We start from the raw sequence: 14,121 nt of genomic DNA on the forward strand, positions 1-14,121 counted from the left end.
GAAGTAAACTGTGAATGATATAGTGGGACACTCGTTGTGCCGATGAGAGACACTGTGAGTCTGTGACGGGTTTTTTTTTCTTTCTTTCTTTTTCTTTTTTTAATGACTCGCTTTAATTCTGCTTTTATTCCCACTAATCACTCTATATAATTAATTCTTAATTCAAATTGTATTGAAATTTGTTGTTCTTATTTTTTTCTCTTTTTCTATCTAGAGTATTCTCTGAATCCGTTTAGTTGTCAACCATTTTTATAAACAGTTGATTTAAAAAGATTTAACGTACCATGTGCTACTGCCAAATGGATGGTTTTTTAGTTTTCGTTATGTCAAATGCATATTTTAACCGGTGGAATATTATGAGGTAACAAATATAAATTATGTTGAGGGGCAGGACTAAAAATTATTAATAATATTGAAAACACATATGATCAAAATGAAGTTAAAATGAGAAATTTTCAAAACTCGAAATGCGAAAAGAAGAATCAATGATTGACTACTTAACAAATTGGTCCAAAATTAAAGAGAAATATTAGAAGAAAAAAATAAACAATGAAAATAGCTTCCCTAATACTTATAAAGTTATAATATACTGTATAATAAATATACATCATAGAATATCATTTATAATGAAACTAAAAGAAAAAAAGAAAAAAAAAAAGGTATTAAGCTTCTTTGGTTGGTAATTGCTATGGTTTATTTCGGATAAACCAGTTTTGTGTGTCTGATTATTTTATAGGAGTCTAGCTAGTATTTACAACTCACTAGTTAGTAGTTACTACTGCTCAAAAAAATGATTGATTTCATTATGAATTCAAGTCCAACAACGATTAATTAATTAATTAGATAAAGAGAGAAAATATAAGCTTAAAATATTTAGAGACACTAAAATCAAATCTTTGGCTAAACACAGTAATAGTCAACAGACAAGGCCACTTTTGAAAGCACAAAAGCAAACTGCTTTATAAAGCAAAAGCTGTTCTCCTCTATCTTTCATCATTACACTAATTTCTTAGTGCATTTCGCTGATTTCACATACATTTATTTTGGGGGTTTTCAGGGATAATGTTTGCACAAAAAAACCTGAAAAGATGAATATGCATGTAATGTGTCATGATTTGTATGCCGTGTGCATGGATACACGTGTGATACTATTCTCTTCTGTGTTAACATAACAAAATGTTCATTTCTTCTTCATCATCATCAATTACTTTGACCACGTCTCACAAACTTGCAACCGCATTGCAACAATTTTGTGTGCATAGTAATGAGAGATAATGATCGACTGTACATTATGGATATTAGTTTGAATTTCTTTTTGTTTTGAAATCTCTGACAGTTATAAAAACAATAGTGACTGATTGATATTTACTTATGATTGGTTAATTATTTTGTTGTAGTTATGTGTTCTTTCCAAAATGTTAATTTGTGGTGAACACTTCCATCATAATAGTTTATGGCAAAATAAATATGTATATATATATAGGGTTTGAATTCAAAAGATGACAATATAGTATGATTATGAAATTTTTTCTTACATAAAAATGGTTAATATTATAGAAATTATGTTATTGGTTTTGTCTCTCCAAATCAGATGAAGTCTTTATGGTTTCATCCTATAGCATAATCAGAAGGGAAAAATATAATTTGCGTATGACAAAAAAAAAACAAGTAACAAAAGTGGGAGTAATCACCAATCAACATATCATATTCCTACTACTTCAAGTTATATACACCCTCAAATCAAATGACTGGCGAATAATTATACTATAGCTAGACTCATCCCGTACAATATGTTTTCTATAACATTTTCAATCTTATTTCTTTATTCTGTATGAAAAAAATAGATCATATAATATATCTTACGAGTTGATTCATGACATTGTAAAAGACGTTGAGGTGTTGTTGCAATTGTAATCTAGTTCTTGGATTTGTCTAGCTTTTAATTTTAACATTGTTAATAAAATAAAAATCAAATACCTTACAAATATAAACGACTCAAATTTTTGTACGTTCATTGAGAGAGATGTAAAAAAAGTAAAACCCCACTTGTCTCTTCAATCATATAATGTTCTTCACTTGTTGTTCATTTCATTACCCCCACCTTTTTGTTACCCTACCTTTATGTGCTTAATGATATACTTAATGAACCGGAACATGTAGCTGTTGGGAAAATATCCACTGGTCTGAGGTTGGATAACCAAGCAAGATCTAGAAGCCTCAAGAATTAGCATTCGCTTCCCAAAAAGACTCATTAAAGATCATATGATCTCTCCATGAGATCCAAAGAAAACATTGCTTGATACGTTAAAGTCGTCCGGTATGATATGTACGGAGAACTCTTAGATATCTTATTAGTAGAAAAGAAACCATTGAGAGACCAAACCAAGTCATGTTGATGTCAATCCTAGCATAGACAGTTGAGTGAGTACCAATTCGACGCATTTTAGCTGGAATTTTGAGTAGAGTTTTGGTACATGCCTAAGCAATAAGTGTCGTCAAAGTTATGAACATACATCTTTTATTCATGGGTCTACACTCCGATCCTTATATTATTCTAGTTTTGGTTTCATATTACCTCAATTGTGACCACAAGAGAAAGAAAGAAAAAAAAATAAAGAAAAGGTAGAATAAGTTCTTAGCTAAAAAGTTGGATACACGAAAGCAATTAGGACAACTCACAACCTTATATTATTTTTCTTGATTTTCTTTACTTTAGTGCCTGTATGATGGTTACATACTTTAGACTATTAATAGTACTTGTTTAATATTTCCTATTATTGTTACTAGACTTTAAAATCCACTTGATTTACATAGTGCATAGTATAACAGTAATTTGTACTTGTTAATTCAGGATTCCAAAAAAGCTTAGCGGGTTTGTATCATCGTAATTAACTCTTAAACTGTAAACAAAAGTTTACGCTACAAAGAAAAAAAGAGAGGTTAAGATTTGTAAAATAGTATTCGCCAGTTAGAAAGGTTTTCCGAACTTAGATTTTGACGGAAGACATAGTTCATTTCACATCCGATAACAAATTTAAGAAAAAATGAGAGAAACAAAGACAAAACAAACCAAAATACTTTTTCATATTATCGACATTAAAACTGGCCCCCTAAAGATCCTTCAAGGTTAATAGAAAATGAAACTGGTACATGCATCAAATATTTTCAGGGTCAGATCATTGATAAAAGTTGTGTCTGGCTAAAACCAATTCGTCATATACTTTTTGTATGATTGTATTACTCATCAAGAAAATGACATTATGAACAATGTGTACACATCAGTTACCAATGTGTCACTAAATTCATAACATGAGCAGGGTTTAATTAATTATGAACAATTGACATTATTTATTTAATTGAACAAAGTATACATAAAAGATTAGAATCTAGAAGCACACAAGACTAATAGATATCCAAACTTAAACACAACAAAGCATAGAACTTATTAACTTCCTGGTGCAGCAACCAGAGATGAGAGAACATAACAATTACGAAGTTCAAAAACACAAACACAGACAAGAACTGCTTTCATGAGAACACATAACATGTTCTCTCTTATTCTAAAACAAAACACAAAAGATCCTTAAAGAAAAGCTATAAATCTAGAAATAGAATCACTCTTCTTCTTTAACAACTTCTTCCTCTTTCCAACAGAACCCAAAAGTAGATTTTGGTGAGCCACATTCAACAGTCTTAACAAATTTCTGGTAAAGAACCGAATCTCCAAGTCCAAGCTCCTCTAGTCCTATCTCTTGGCTCAAGTATCCCTTCACATCAACTACACAATCACGTGCCAATAGCTCGGTTCCAAGATTAGCATGCACCGCTACAGAGAATTCCTCCGGTGCAAAACAGACCAGAACCCTATCCACCAACTCTTTAATTTTCAAAGCTTTTAGATCATACCCAACTGTTTCAAAACTTGCATAGCTAAAACCATCTTCCGGGGTCACATGGATGGTCGAAACCGCATCTTCTTCAATTGAATTCATGGACTAACCGCATGGTTCAAAGTAAAAATCGCATATTTCAGAGCTAGGAAGGATGTTTCTAATCCCAGAGCTAATAGTCATCTCAGAAGCTGAAACAGAATTGGTTTTAAAGAACACCGAAGCTTTCTTCTTGTCTAGACCAGTCATGCACATCTCCAACGTGTACGCAGGTTTGTCACAAACCACAGCAGAGGAAGCAGAGTAGACATGCCATCCTCTCTGAAATTTATTATCTAACCCTCCCATCACAAAATCTTTGCTTCCTGCATTGAGAAGCTAACCAAAATAGCCATCAAGTAAAGCAACTTCTTCTCAGAAGCTATGGTGAGTAAGATTGAGCTCTTGGGAAAATAAAGCTACCACGAGTGTAGCGGACAGATTTGACTGTAAGAGAAAGTGAATCAGCTAGCCTAAGGATATGCGGGATAAAAAAAAGAAGCTTTGTAGTCCCACATGTTTTGATGATGATCTTGTAAGGATAGACAAAGAGACTAGACTCAGAGAGCACGTAACGACGTAAGAGTCTACGAAAGAGTTTGAGAGAGAGGAAACGGCAGTGCATTCAGCTGGAGTCAAGATCTCATCTAACTGGGATTTAGTAAGAGCACGTAGACCCTTTCCTTGAGGATCAAGAAAGACACTAGGCTCAAAGAATGAGATTTCGAGCCTTTCTCAAACCCTTCGAAACCAATAGTAGAGATTGCCATTTTTCAAGAAATGTAAAGAAAACAAGAAAAAACGAAAGAACGCGAAAGCTAGAAGAACGTTGATCAACCACAGTTATAAAGTGGTTAGGAGGAAAACGAATTGAGCAATATCAGGATGGTTTGCGAGTGATTTGCATTAGAAAAACCAAACAAACAAGAAAAAAATCAATACAACAACAGCTTTGCTTCTTCAAGTGAATACACTGAAAACAGAGAAGTAAACTCATGTTTGAGTAAACAGAGAAGAAGTAAAGAATACATTGAAAAGAATCAATACAACAGCTTTGCTTCTTCAAGTGAATACATTGAAAACAGAGAAGTAAACTCACGTTTGAGTAAGCAGCAGTTCTATATTTCTTGATACCACCGTTTGGTCTAACGTCTTCAATGCTGTATCCAAGGGGAGCTTAGTAGAAAAGACTGTTACTACTACTACTATTACTAGACTTCTTTTTACCGCTTTTAGTCTCCATATCTCATTACCTGTCAATGAATCATGTAAAGAACAGAGCAATTAAAAAAACCTGAACTTTGTTTCAGATTAGACCAAAGTCCAAACTCAGATACAAGTTTTGCATTGAAACCATTTCAAAGGCCTCAAAAGGATAAAGCATATCAAAAGGATCTTACTTGCTTTTATTGGTCATCAAATTCTAACATGTTGCCTAATAATAATAAAAAAAACTGAATCGAAGCATAAAGGTGGAACCTTTAGAATCACTTTGAACAAACCCTAAACTCATAAAAAGGCGATTCATTGAAGAAAGATACTTACACGTCAAGAAAAAGGATTGTTTAAGTTAACAAACCAACAAATCTGATCAAACCCTCGAGAGCCAAATAACCTGTAAACGACGATACAAACACACAAAACAGCAAAAGCATAAGTCTCGATCGGACTCAAGAGAATGATCAACGAACATTTTCAATATCCAGATCGAGAAATCAGAGAGACAATAATATAGATTTACCCTAATTAGATCAAAACAGGACGACAAGAATCGGATTCGATCGGGGAAAAAAGAAAAACAAAAATTATCTTTTCGACGTATGAGGTTCTATAAAAACATAACAAAGAGGTTTTGATTTTAGAGTCTTCTAACAGATCTACCACCTTTCAAAACTTTTGTTCTACTTTCTACCACATTTAATAACTCCTTTCACCCAATACCACAGTCTTATAAGAAAAAAACAAAAATGTCACTTGTTTAATTTTATTCATTTCACAATATAAATACAAACTCTTGTCTATAGTTCATTCAAAATGATGAGGACTTGTCCATCTTGCGCACCATGTGTACTCGGAGAAGTACACTTACCACTTATGGTCTGTTAACATGGCAAAGTGGACAAGTCCTCATTATATCGAATCTAACAATAAACAAGAGTTTCTTAAGTTGTCTACAGTGTTTGTACCAGGAATTGCACAATACTAAATAAATAAAATTTTGGAGAAGAGTGGAGTTAGTCCTTTTATTAATGAGAATTTGAGGTCGTCACTTGCAAAAAGTCAAGATTAAGTTCGTCAGTTTTCAGGAAAACTAACAAACAGAATATTGACGAGCTCAGAAGTGGAAACGAATTATACAAAAGACAATAACAGTAATCGATGCAAAGTATTGCTCTCTGGGTGATGTCCGGAGATCAGGATGGTGATCCCAATAAATACTCTCTCCTTTTATAGCAGACTGTTGACCTTGGGTTTCTTAGGGTTTTCAGTGCGGATTTCCGAAATTACCCTCCGCGGAATTTGGTAGACCTTCTCTCAGAGTTGTCGGGCTGAAATCAGAACTTAAGAGGTTTAGTAAGTCTTGTTGGGTCGAGTGGCATATTGGGGGCAGCCCATATCCAATATACAGAAACATCTTGTACTTTGTAGACAACATTTTGGTCTGCTAATTCTAGTCCACCATATCAACTTAATTTGTGGACAATTTATTTCGACCTTCTCTTTTTTTTTTCTCAGTTTTTCCTACCTATTACTGATTCCTTTAGATTTACTTGATGGGATTAAAGACAATTGCTGGTGGTACCAGATCTGAGTTATTCTTGACAGAGAGTGTGTTGGTTTCCAAATCTGTCCTTTTTGCAGAAAATTATAAGAAGGACAGTTTAGACATTTGAAGTATCCCATGTGGTATAACGGAAAATAGTTTTCTGTTTGAGGTAGAAGTGGAAAATTTTATATCAAATGTGGTAGAATATACTAAAATCCTTTGATTTTATAGTCAAATGCTAGTAAATTAAAATTACGTATTGACCCCTTATTTCATGACCAAAATAATAATTATTTCATTTTAATGTATCATAATCTTGGTATTAACGTTACATTGCGAAAGTTAGGAAAAAAAATTACGCAATAATATAGAAGATTTTTATATTAATTTTTTATTAATTGTTTTTCTGAATTAGAGATATCGAATGTAATGTCAAATTATTATTTAATAACTATGGATTTTAATTATATGAGATACTTTGGAAAAAAAAAATCTAGATTAGAATTTACTATTTAGAAATCAAGTTGATGATATATTGTAAATTTGTAATAGGTTAGGAGTTAGGAATTCCATACTCAACGTACATACTTTAGATTCTTTTAAAAATATATCTATAATTGTTTTGTGTGGGTCTAAAGTGTTTTATTTATAATTTTTCAACAGTGATCTATAGAAAAGATTGGATGATAAAATCAGGTAACAGCCAAACAACTTTTGTAACCATGAGAGTATTTGGGATAGTAATGAAAACAGGGTCTACGAAAGCTTCTTCAACAATTTGGGGATATCATGCAAGATCATCACATCAAATCCACGTTAATGGATTATTTAAACATGCATGATGTTTGATACATTACAATTTACAAGTTAGCTGCGCTATTGTCTTCAATGTTTATAACTTTATATTGCTCACAAAATCATTTTCATCTACAATACATTACTAATGTTTCAACAAGCGATCACAAATTGAATTCTGGTTCTGTTTTAATTACATGGAAAAGGCTCATCGGCTTAAATAAAAAGCCCAGTCCAGAACAATAGCCCAACAAAACAAACACGTGATTAAGGGGCAGGTATTGGTTTAGGATTTAGAAAGAATTTTAATGATTTTAAAAGTTAGGTAAAATGTGTTGTTATTCAATCAAGACTTTTAAAAACTCTTTAAAAATTTGGTGTTATTGGTTGTGGATTTGCAAAAAGTTATCTAAAATCTTGATAAATCTAGTATTATTGGATTAAGAGTTTTATAAAGTCATTAAAAGTTTTATGTTATTCAAGTAAAACAAAAGAATCTTGGATTGTTAATGAATTCAAATTTTATATTATTGGTTTAGGATTTTATATCATTTCGTTCATAACAAAAGTCATGAAAACTCTTTCATCAAATAGAAAGATTTTACAAGATTAGAAAAAACAAATCATCAAGATTTTAAAAAACTTCCTAAACAATCTCTTAGAATCCTTCATTTTTAACTTTCAATTTTCTATGATTCTAACAATCAGCAAGAACATAAAGTCATTAAAATTCTTTCTAAATCCTAAACCAATACCTCCTCCTAAAAAGCAACTCTATAGTCTTGGACCAAGACTCTTGGTGCGTGGAAGACAAGAAAAGTGTCAAATACTCGAGAATGTGCGCCCCAAGTTTAGTTAGGGTTTTGCATATATCATATATAAAAGCGTTGTTTCGTTCATTGTTAAAATTTTGTGAGAGAGAAAAATATAGAATCAAGACAACTGCTTCTTTATCCGATATCTCTTTCTTTTGCCATGGTGTCACAATATTTGTTCAAGATCACCGACTTCTTAAAGTCTCCTGTGACCATCGGTGTCGTTCTTGTATCAGCGACCGTCGTAGCTGTTGTACATCAGTGGGACTTTCTCAAGGAGATAGCCACGAAGAAGAAGGAGAATAAGAACTCGAAGGAGGAGGAGGCTGCGAATTCGAAGGAAAACGCGGAGTAGAGGAGTTTAGTTTAGCAGTTTTGTGTTACTAATGACTATTTTCGCTTAATCAGTTTGTGTTTTTTTAAATCGTATGTTTAACATCAGCGGCTAATGATGCTTAGTTTCTTTTGCTTACTTTCATATCTTTTCTTATAATTCTTTTGATGACTGAATCCAATAGTTTGCGATAAATGTGTTTTTAATATTTATATTTTAGTTTCTTCCAGAATAAAATAAATTATCACTAGAATATGGAACTTTAACCTTTTACAGTATTTTATAGTTAAATTACCTCTTATGTTTAACATCATATATTTTTAGTTTCTGCCACAATTAAATTACCTCTATGTTTAATATGGAGTTTTTTTTTTTTTTTTTAATGATACCAGGTTTTGACCTTTATTTAAAAATAAAATATTCACCATGTTTCATAATATAAGAAACATGTTTTGGTTAAAACTGTAGAGTTTTTTTTGTTTCTTAACATCAAAAAGAGAGTTAATAATTAAAGATAGTCAAAGGCAAAATATATGGCAGAATAGTACTCAAAGAAAATTATATAAATCTAATTTTTGACCAAATAAAATACACATATATATCTATATGTATAATTAATAGATATATGTTGGTGTTCAAAAAAAATCAATATATATATGTATATATATCTCCAACTAATTAAACTATATATATATATATATTTAATGTTTGCATGTAATTTTAGAAGATCTCATAAATATTTTATATAGTAGTACTAAAAAAACAAAACTCTAAACATCCTATTAAAATATAGCATTTAGAGAAAATAAAATAATAATAAAAAATTAAAAAATATTGAAGACATTTTTTCAGATAAGATCGTTGCAATTAAACAGGTGAAAAGATTCCACAGTGAGAGGGTCTTTTTTGTTTCGTATGAATGAAGCAAAGCCTCTGTTGTAGACGGATCGGAAAAAAGCACGTATATGAAAGTCTCTGAGACCGTCATTGGAAAAAAAAGGCCACTTCAAGAAAAATGGGAAAATACAGTAATCAATCCAATATAAATTGGTATTTTTCCAATTTTAATATAATTGTAAAGCACGTATATGAAAGTCATCACGTTTAATAAAATGTTAAGATTAGACCAAAAAGTATAATTACCGTTTGAGAATGTGTGATCTCCAAGTTTAGTTAGGGTTTTATGAGTAACCTCCAAGTTATAAGACTTCGTATATATATAGCTAGCTTCGTTCATTGTTTAAAAACTTAAAGAGCAAATATTGACTCAAGACAAGCTTTTCTTCATTAACTTCTTATATTCATATCTCTCTTTCTTTCTCAATCATCATGATGAAACAGTATTTGTCCAAGGCCACCGAGTTCATGAAGGCTCCTATGAGCAAAGGTTGCGCTCTTGGTTCAGCGGCCGCCGTATATGTGGCAACGAAGCGTGACCTTCTCATGGAGTTAGCTACAAAGAAGAAGACGGAGACCCCTAAGGAAGAAGAAGTTAAGGTGGAGAAGAAGGAGTTGAACGTGGAATCGAAGGAGAAGGCGGACGTTAACGTGGAGAAGAAGGAGTTGAACGTGGAATCAAAGGAGAATGCCGAATAGATTTTAGTTTGATCCTTTGGTTTTGATGTTTTTTCTTTATAGTTTTGATCAGTTTGTGTTTTTTCTTTAATCGTTTGTTTTTAACATCGGGTGCTAATTAATAATGATGTTTAGTTTCATATCTTTATAATTACTCGTACCTTTTAGTTTTACCTCACGCCTTAGCCATGATCTTCTATATAGTTTCTTCAAGAATTATAGATTACGAAAATTTTTGTGCTCTTTGATTCTAAACAATGAGACAAACTAAAACAAACAAAAAAGTGTTAGGAGATCGACTACTCAACGTACTTTAAGGATTCTCTATTACAGAGTTATTTAACTTGAGTTACACGATGGTTTTAGGGGTTCAATTCTTGATTGATCATGTTTTAGTTTTATTAATCTACTTTCATCTTTGATTTTATTTATATAGAAAAGTAAAAATTCTATACTACTAAGATGTGTTTTTTTTTCCATTAAACCGATTCTAGATTAAACCGTTTCAAGATTAAACCGATTCTAGATTAAACCGTTTCAAGATTAAACCGGATCCTAACGTTTTCTTAAGAGACTCTATCTCAGATAGAGACTTTGTTTTAAATTATCTATTTTTAAAATTAACCTAAAAAAACGAAAGAGAGATCTGTAATTTTGCTTCATCTTCATCGTCGTCATCATCATCATTAATTCGAATCTGAAAGCTGCAACTCACGAGAAGAAGCTTTTGTAACAATGGCGAATCCAATTCAAGAGGTACAATCTCATTCCCAATTTTGAATTTGTTTTTGAAAAAATCAATTGATTTTTTTATGATGATGGATGAATTGAATGAAGATTCTGGAGAAACAAGTTATGACGGTAGCGAAAGCAATGGAAGACAAGCTAGACGATGAGATAGCGTCTCTAGAGAAGTTAGACGAAGACGATCTGGAAGTTTTGAGAGAGAGAAGGTTGAAGCAGATGAAGAAAATGGCGGAGAAGAAGAAACGTTGGATGAGCCTTGGACATGGAGAATACTCTGAGATTCATTCTGAGAAAGACTTCTTCACCGTCGTCAAAGCTAGTGAACGCGTCGTTTGTCACTTCTTCCGTGAGAATTGGCCCTGTAAAGTAAAAATTCACAATTCTTGCGCCTTTCAACATTTCTTTTTCAAATTGTTTTGGTTTGATTGTTTATGTGGATTTGTGTTTGTATTGTTTGCTTGATTCTTCTTAGTTTCTCTAGAGCTTCTGAGGCTACACTAGATTAGTTATTAATCATTGGTAAGTAACAATGTTGGTGCCATTGTGGTTGTTGCAACTGGGGTTGGAAGAGTTCGACACTTGTTGGTTTGATTGTTTCTGGTTTTAGAAAAGAGGTGTTAGGGGATAGAAGTTTGTTTCTTTACAAATGGTGCTTCTTCTTCATAGCCACTAGATTTTTTTTTTAGATTAAAAATTTCAAGTTTTATATATGCCTTGTGGATTTTTCTACATTGCCTGATTCTTTAGAGATTGGAAGTGCTTAATAAGTAACAATGCTGGAGATAGTTTTTGCTGCTGGGATTTGAAAAGTTTGTCACTTCTTGGTCTAATTGTTTCTGGTTTTCGAAAAGAGATGTTAGGTACAGAAAAATTGTTTTTAAAGATGGTGCTTCTTGTTCATAGCCAGTAGATCTGGTTTAGTATCGATTTTATAGATGTCTAGTGGATTTGTCTACATTGCCTGATTCTTCCATGTGATCTCTGAGACTCTTTAGAGCTTGGTAGAGTGATTACTAATTAACGATGCTGGAGACTTTTGCTGCTGGAGTTTGAAAAGTTTGTCGCTTGTTGATTTTATTGTTTGCGGTTTTCAAAAAGAGATGTTAGATACAGAACCAAAAATGGTGCTTCTTCTCCAGAGGTACTAAAATTTCTCTGCATTTCCTGATTATTCCCTTTGATCTCTGAGTTTCTTTAGAGCTTGGATGTGGTGTAATAATAACTAACAATGCTCTTGATAAGTGACGTAATAATAACAATGCTTATGATTTTGGTAAGAGATATTAGGCAGAGAACCAAAAATGGTGCTTCCTGTGCATAGCCACCCACTAGACCTGTTTTAGCATAAGGTTCAAGTTTATGCCTTGTGGAGTTTTCTGCATTACCTGTGATTTCTGAGTTTCTTAGAGCTTTGGAAGTGATATTGGAACATTGCTCTTGTGTATTTTGTCTCTATGAATATCATCGCTGTCGTATTTCATTCGAGTTTCAACATTTTTTTTTCTGCTGGGTTTAGCCTTTCTTCAAAAAGTCATTACTTGTTTGTTTGGTTGTTTCTGCGACCTGTTTTAGCTTAAGGTTCTTTCTGCGTACCTTGTGAATATGTTTGCATGCCTAATCTTTCCTGTGATCTCTGAGTTTATTAGAAGTTAGAACGTTGAAATGCTCTTGTGTATATGAAGATGATTGATGTATTATTTTTAGGATGATTGATTTATAAACGGAAAATATTTGTGCAGGTGATGGATAAACACATGAGTATATTGGCAAAGCAGCACAATGAGACACGCTTTGTAAAGATTCAAGCCGAGAAAAGTCCATTCTTGGCTGAGAGGCTCAAGATTGTTGTTCTTCCCACCCTTGCCCTCATTAAGAACACTAAAGTCGATGATTATGTGGTAATAATAATCACGCTATAAACTAAAACATCTTGTAGAATATGATTTGTGTTGATGATACAATGTTCTTGTCGTTGTCTCGTTGATAGGTTGGGTTCAATGAGCTTGGAGGGAAAGATGATTTCAGTACAGAGGATCTGGAAGAGAGAATAGCCAGAGCGCAAGTTATCCATTACGAGGGTGAGTCATCTCTTAAACCAAAGTCTACAACACAAGTCAGAAGGAACGTGAGGCAGAGTGCTCGTTCAGATTCTGACTCCGAATAAAATCCCACGGTTTGTTCGTTTGTATCATGTGGTCATTTGTAATACTAAGTAGTAATTAACATCTCGTTTTTTTACTGACCCACGTGGTTTTTGATCGAGAAATACAAAGACCAGACCGTACACGTGTCTTATGTTCAGTGGATTTTACGTAGTAAGATGGGATGTCCCAGCGTCAGGTCGTCACGTGTCTTTGTTTTGAAGTTAAATCACATTATCTTTGGTGTTGCCACGTGTCCCACGATGTTATCCTTAGGCTAAACTAGTCTTCTCCCGAGACCTATAAGGACATCATTAAAGGGGAACTATTTTGGGTGTTCTTAGATTAAATATATAGTGAAAATAATGCTAGATCAGTTATTAAGATCATAGGTAAAAAAAATGGAAGAACTAATTATGGTGTTCTTAGAATAAAGATATAGTGAAATAATATTCATAAACATTTTACAAATTATAAAAACTTATAAAATAACATTTAAATTGCTTACTTATATAAAAGTAATTGTATACTTATAAATTAATATAATATTCTTAAACATATTACAATTATAAAAACTTATAAATTAACATTTAAATTGCATACTTATATAAAAGCAATTATATACTTATAAATTAATATAATATTCTTAAACATATTACAATTATAAAAACTTATAAATTAACATTTAAATTGCTTACTTATATAAATGAAATATTTTCTTTTTTTCCAAAAAATCTCGTCCAATTACATGAAGCCACGTCAAATAAGAACTGGGCTTAGATCAGTTCTTCATCAAAAACTAAAAAAAGTGTTTTAAGCCACTATTTATTATTTTTATAATTTTTTTGGACTAAAAACACCTTTGGTGTTCTCCCATTAATGATGGCCTAAGAATCAATTGTGCTGGCCCATTTCTTTTCCTTTCTTCCCTTCGTTTTTTTTTGTCCCCCTTGTCTCCAGCAAATTCACCTTATAGAGGAGCTGCTTTTGCATACGAACTACAAAGGGTGGTTCAGAT

At 32.4% G+C, this 14,121-nt stretch overlaps 1 protein-coding gene, 1 long non-coding RNA gene and 1 pseudogene across 2 annotated transcripts; 1 reads left to right on the forward strand and 2 right to left on the reverse strand.

Annotated features, from left to right (window-relative positions):
• Nucleotides 1-3,557: 3,557 nt before the first annotated feature.
• On the reverse strand, nucleotides 3,558-4,714 carry LOC147945297 (S-adenosylmethionine decarboxylase proenzyme 3-like; annotated as a pseudogene).
• A 141-nt stretch (nucleotides 4,715-4,855) lies between these two features.
• Nucleotides 4,856-5,798, reverse strand: LOC104779730 (uncharacterized). Its single transcript, XR_015596110.1, has 3 exons — nucleotides 5,671-5,798; nucleotides 5,475-5,544; nucleotides 4,856-5,182 (listed from the first exon to the last, which is right to left on the reverse strand). It is a non-coding gene; the product is annotated as an uncharacterized LOC104779730 (long non-coding RNA).
• A 5,013-nt stretch (nucleotides 5,799-10,811) lies between these two features.
• Nucleotides 10,812-13,351, forward strand: LOC147945298 (thioredoxin domain-containing protein 9 homolog). The gene is made up of 4 exons (XM_087509841.1): nucleotides 10,812-10,971; nucleotides 11,053-11,328; nucleotides 12,702-12,860; nucleotides 12,950-13,351. The coding sequence occupies exons 1-4, from the start codon at nucleotides 10,951-10,953 to the stop codon at nucleotides 13,124-13,126; spliced, it is 633 nt and encodes a 210-aa protein (XP_087365967.1). The 5' UTR covers nucleotides 10,812-10,950; the 3' UTR covers nucleotides 13,127-13,351.
• Nucleotides 13,352-14,121: the final 770 nt, after the last annotated feature.

This window comes from Camelina sativa, chromosome 4, assembly GCF_030686135.1.
Source record: "Camelina sativa cultivar CO46 ecotype springtype chromosome 4, ASM3068613v1".
NCBI lineage: Eukaryota > Viridiplantae > Streptophyta > Magnoliopsida > Brassicales > Brassicaceae > Camelina > Camelina sativa.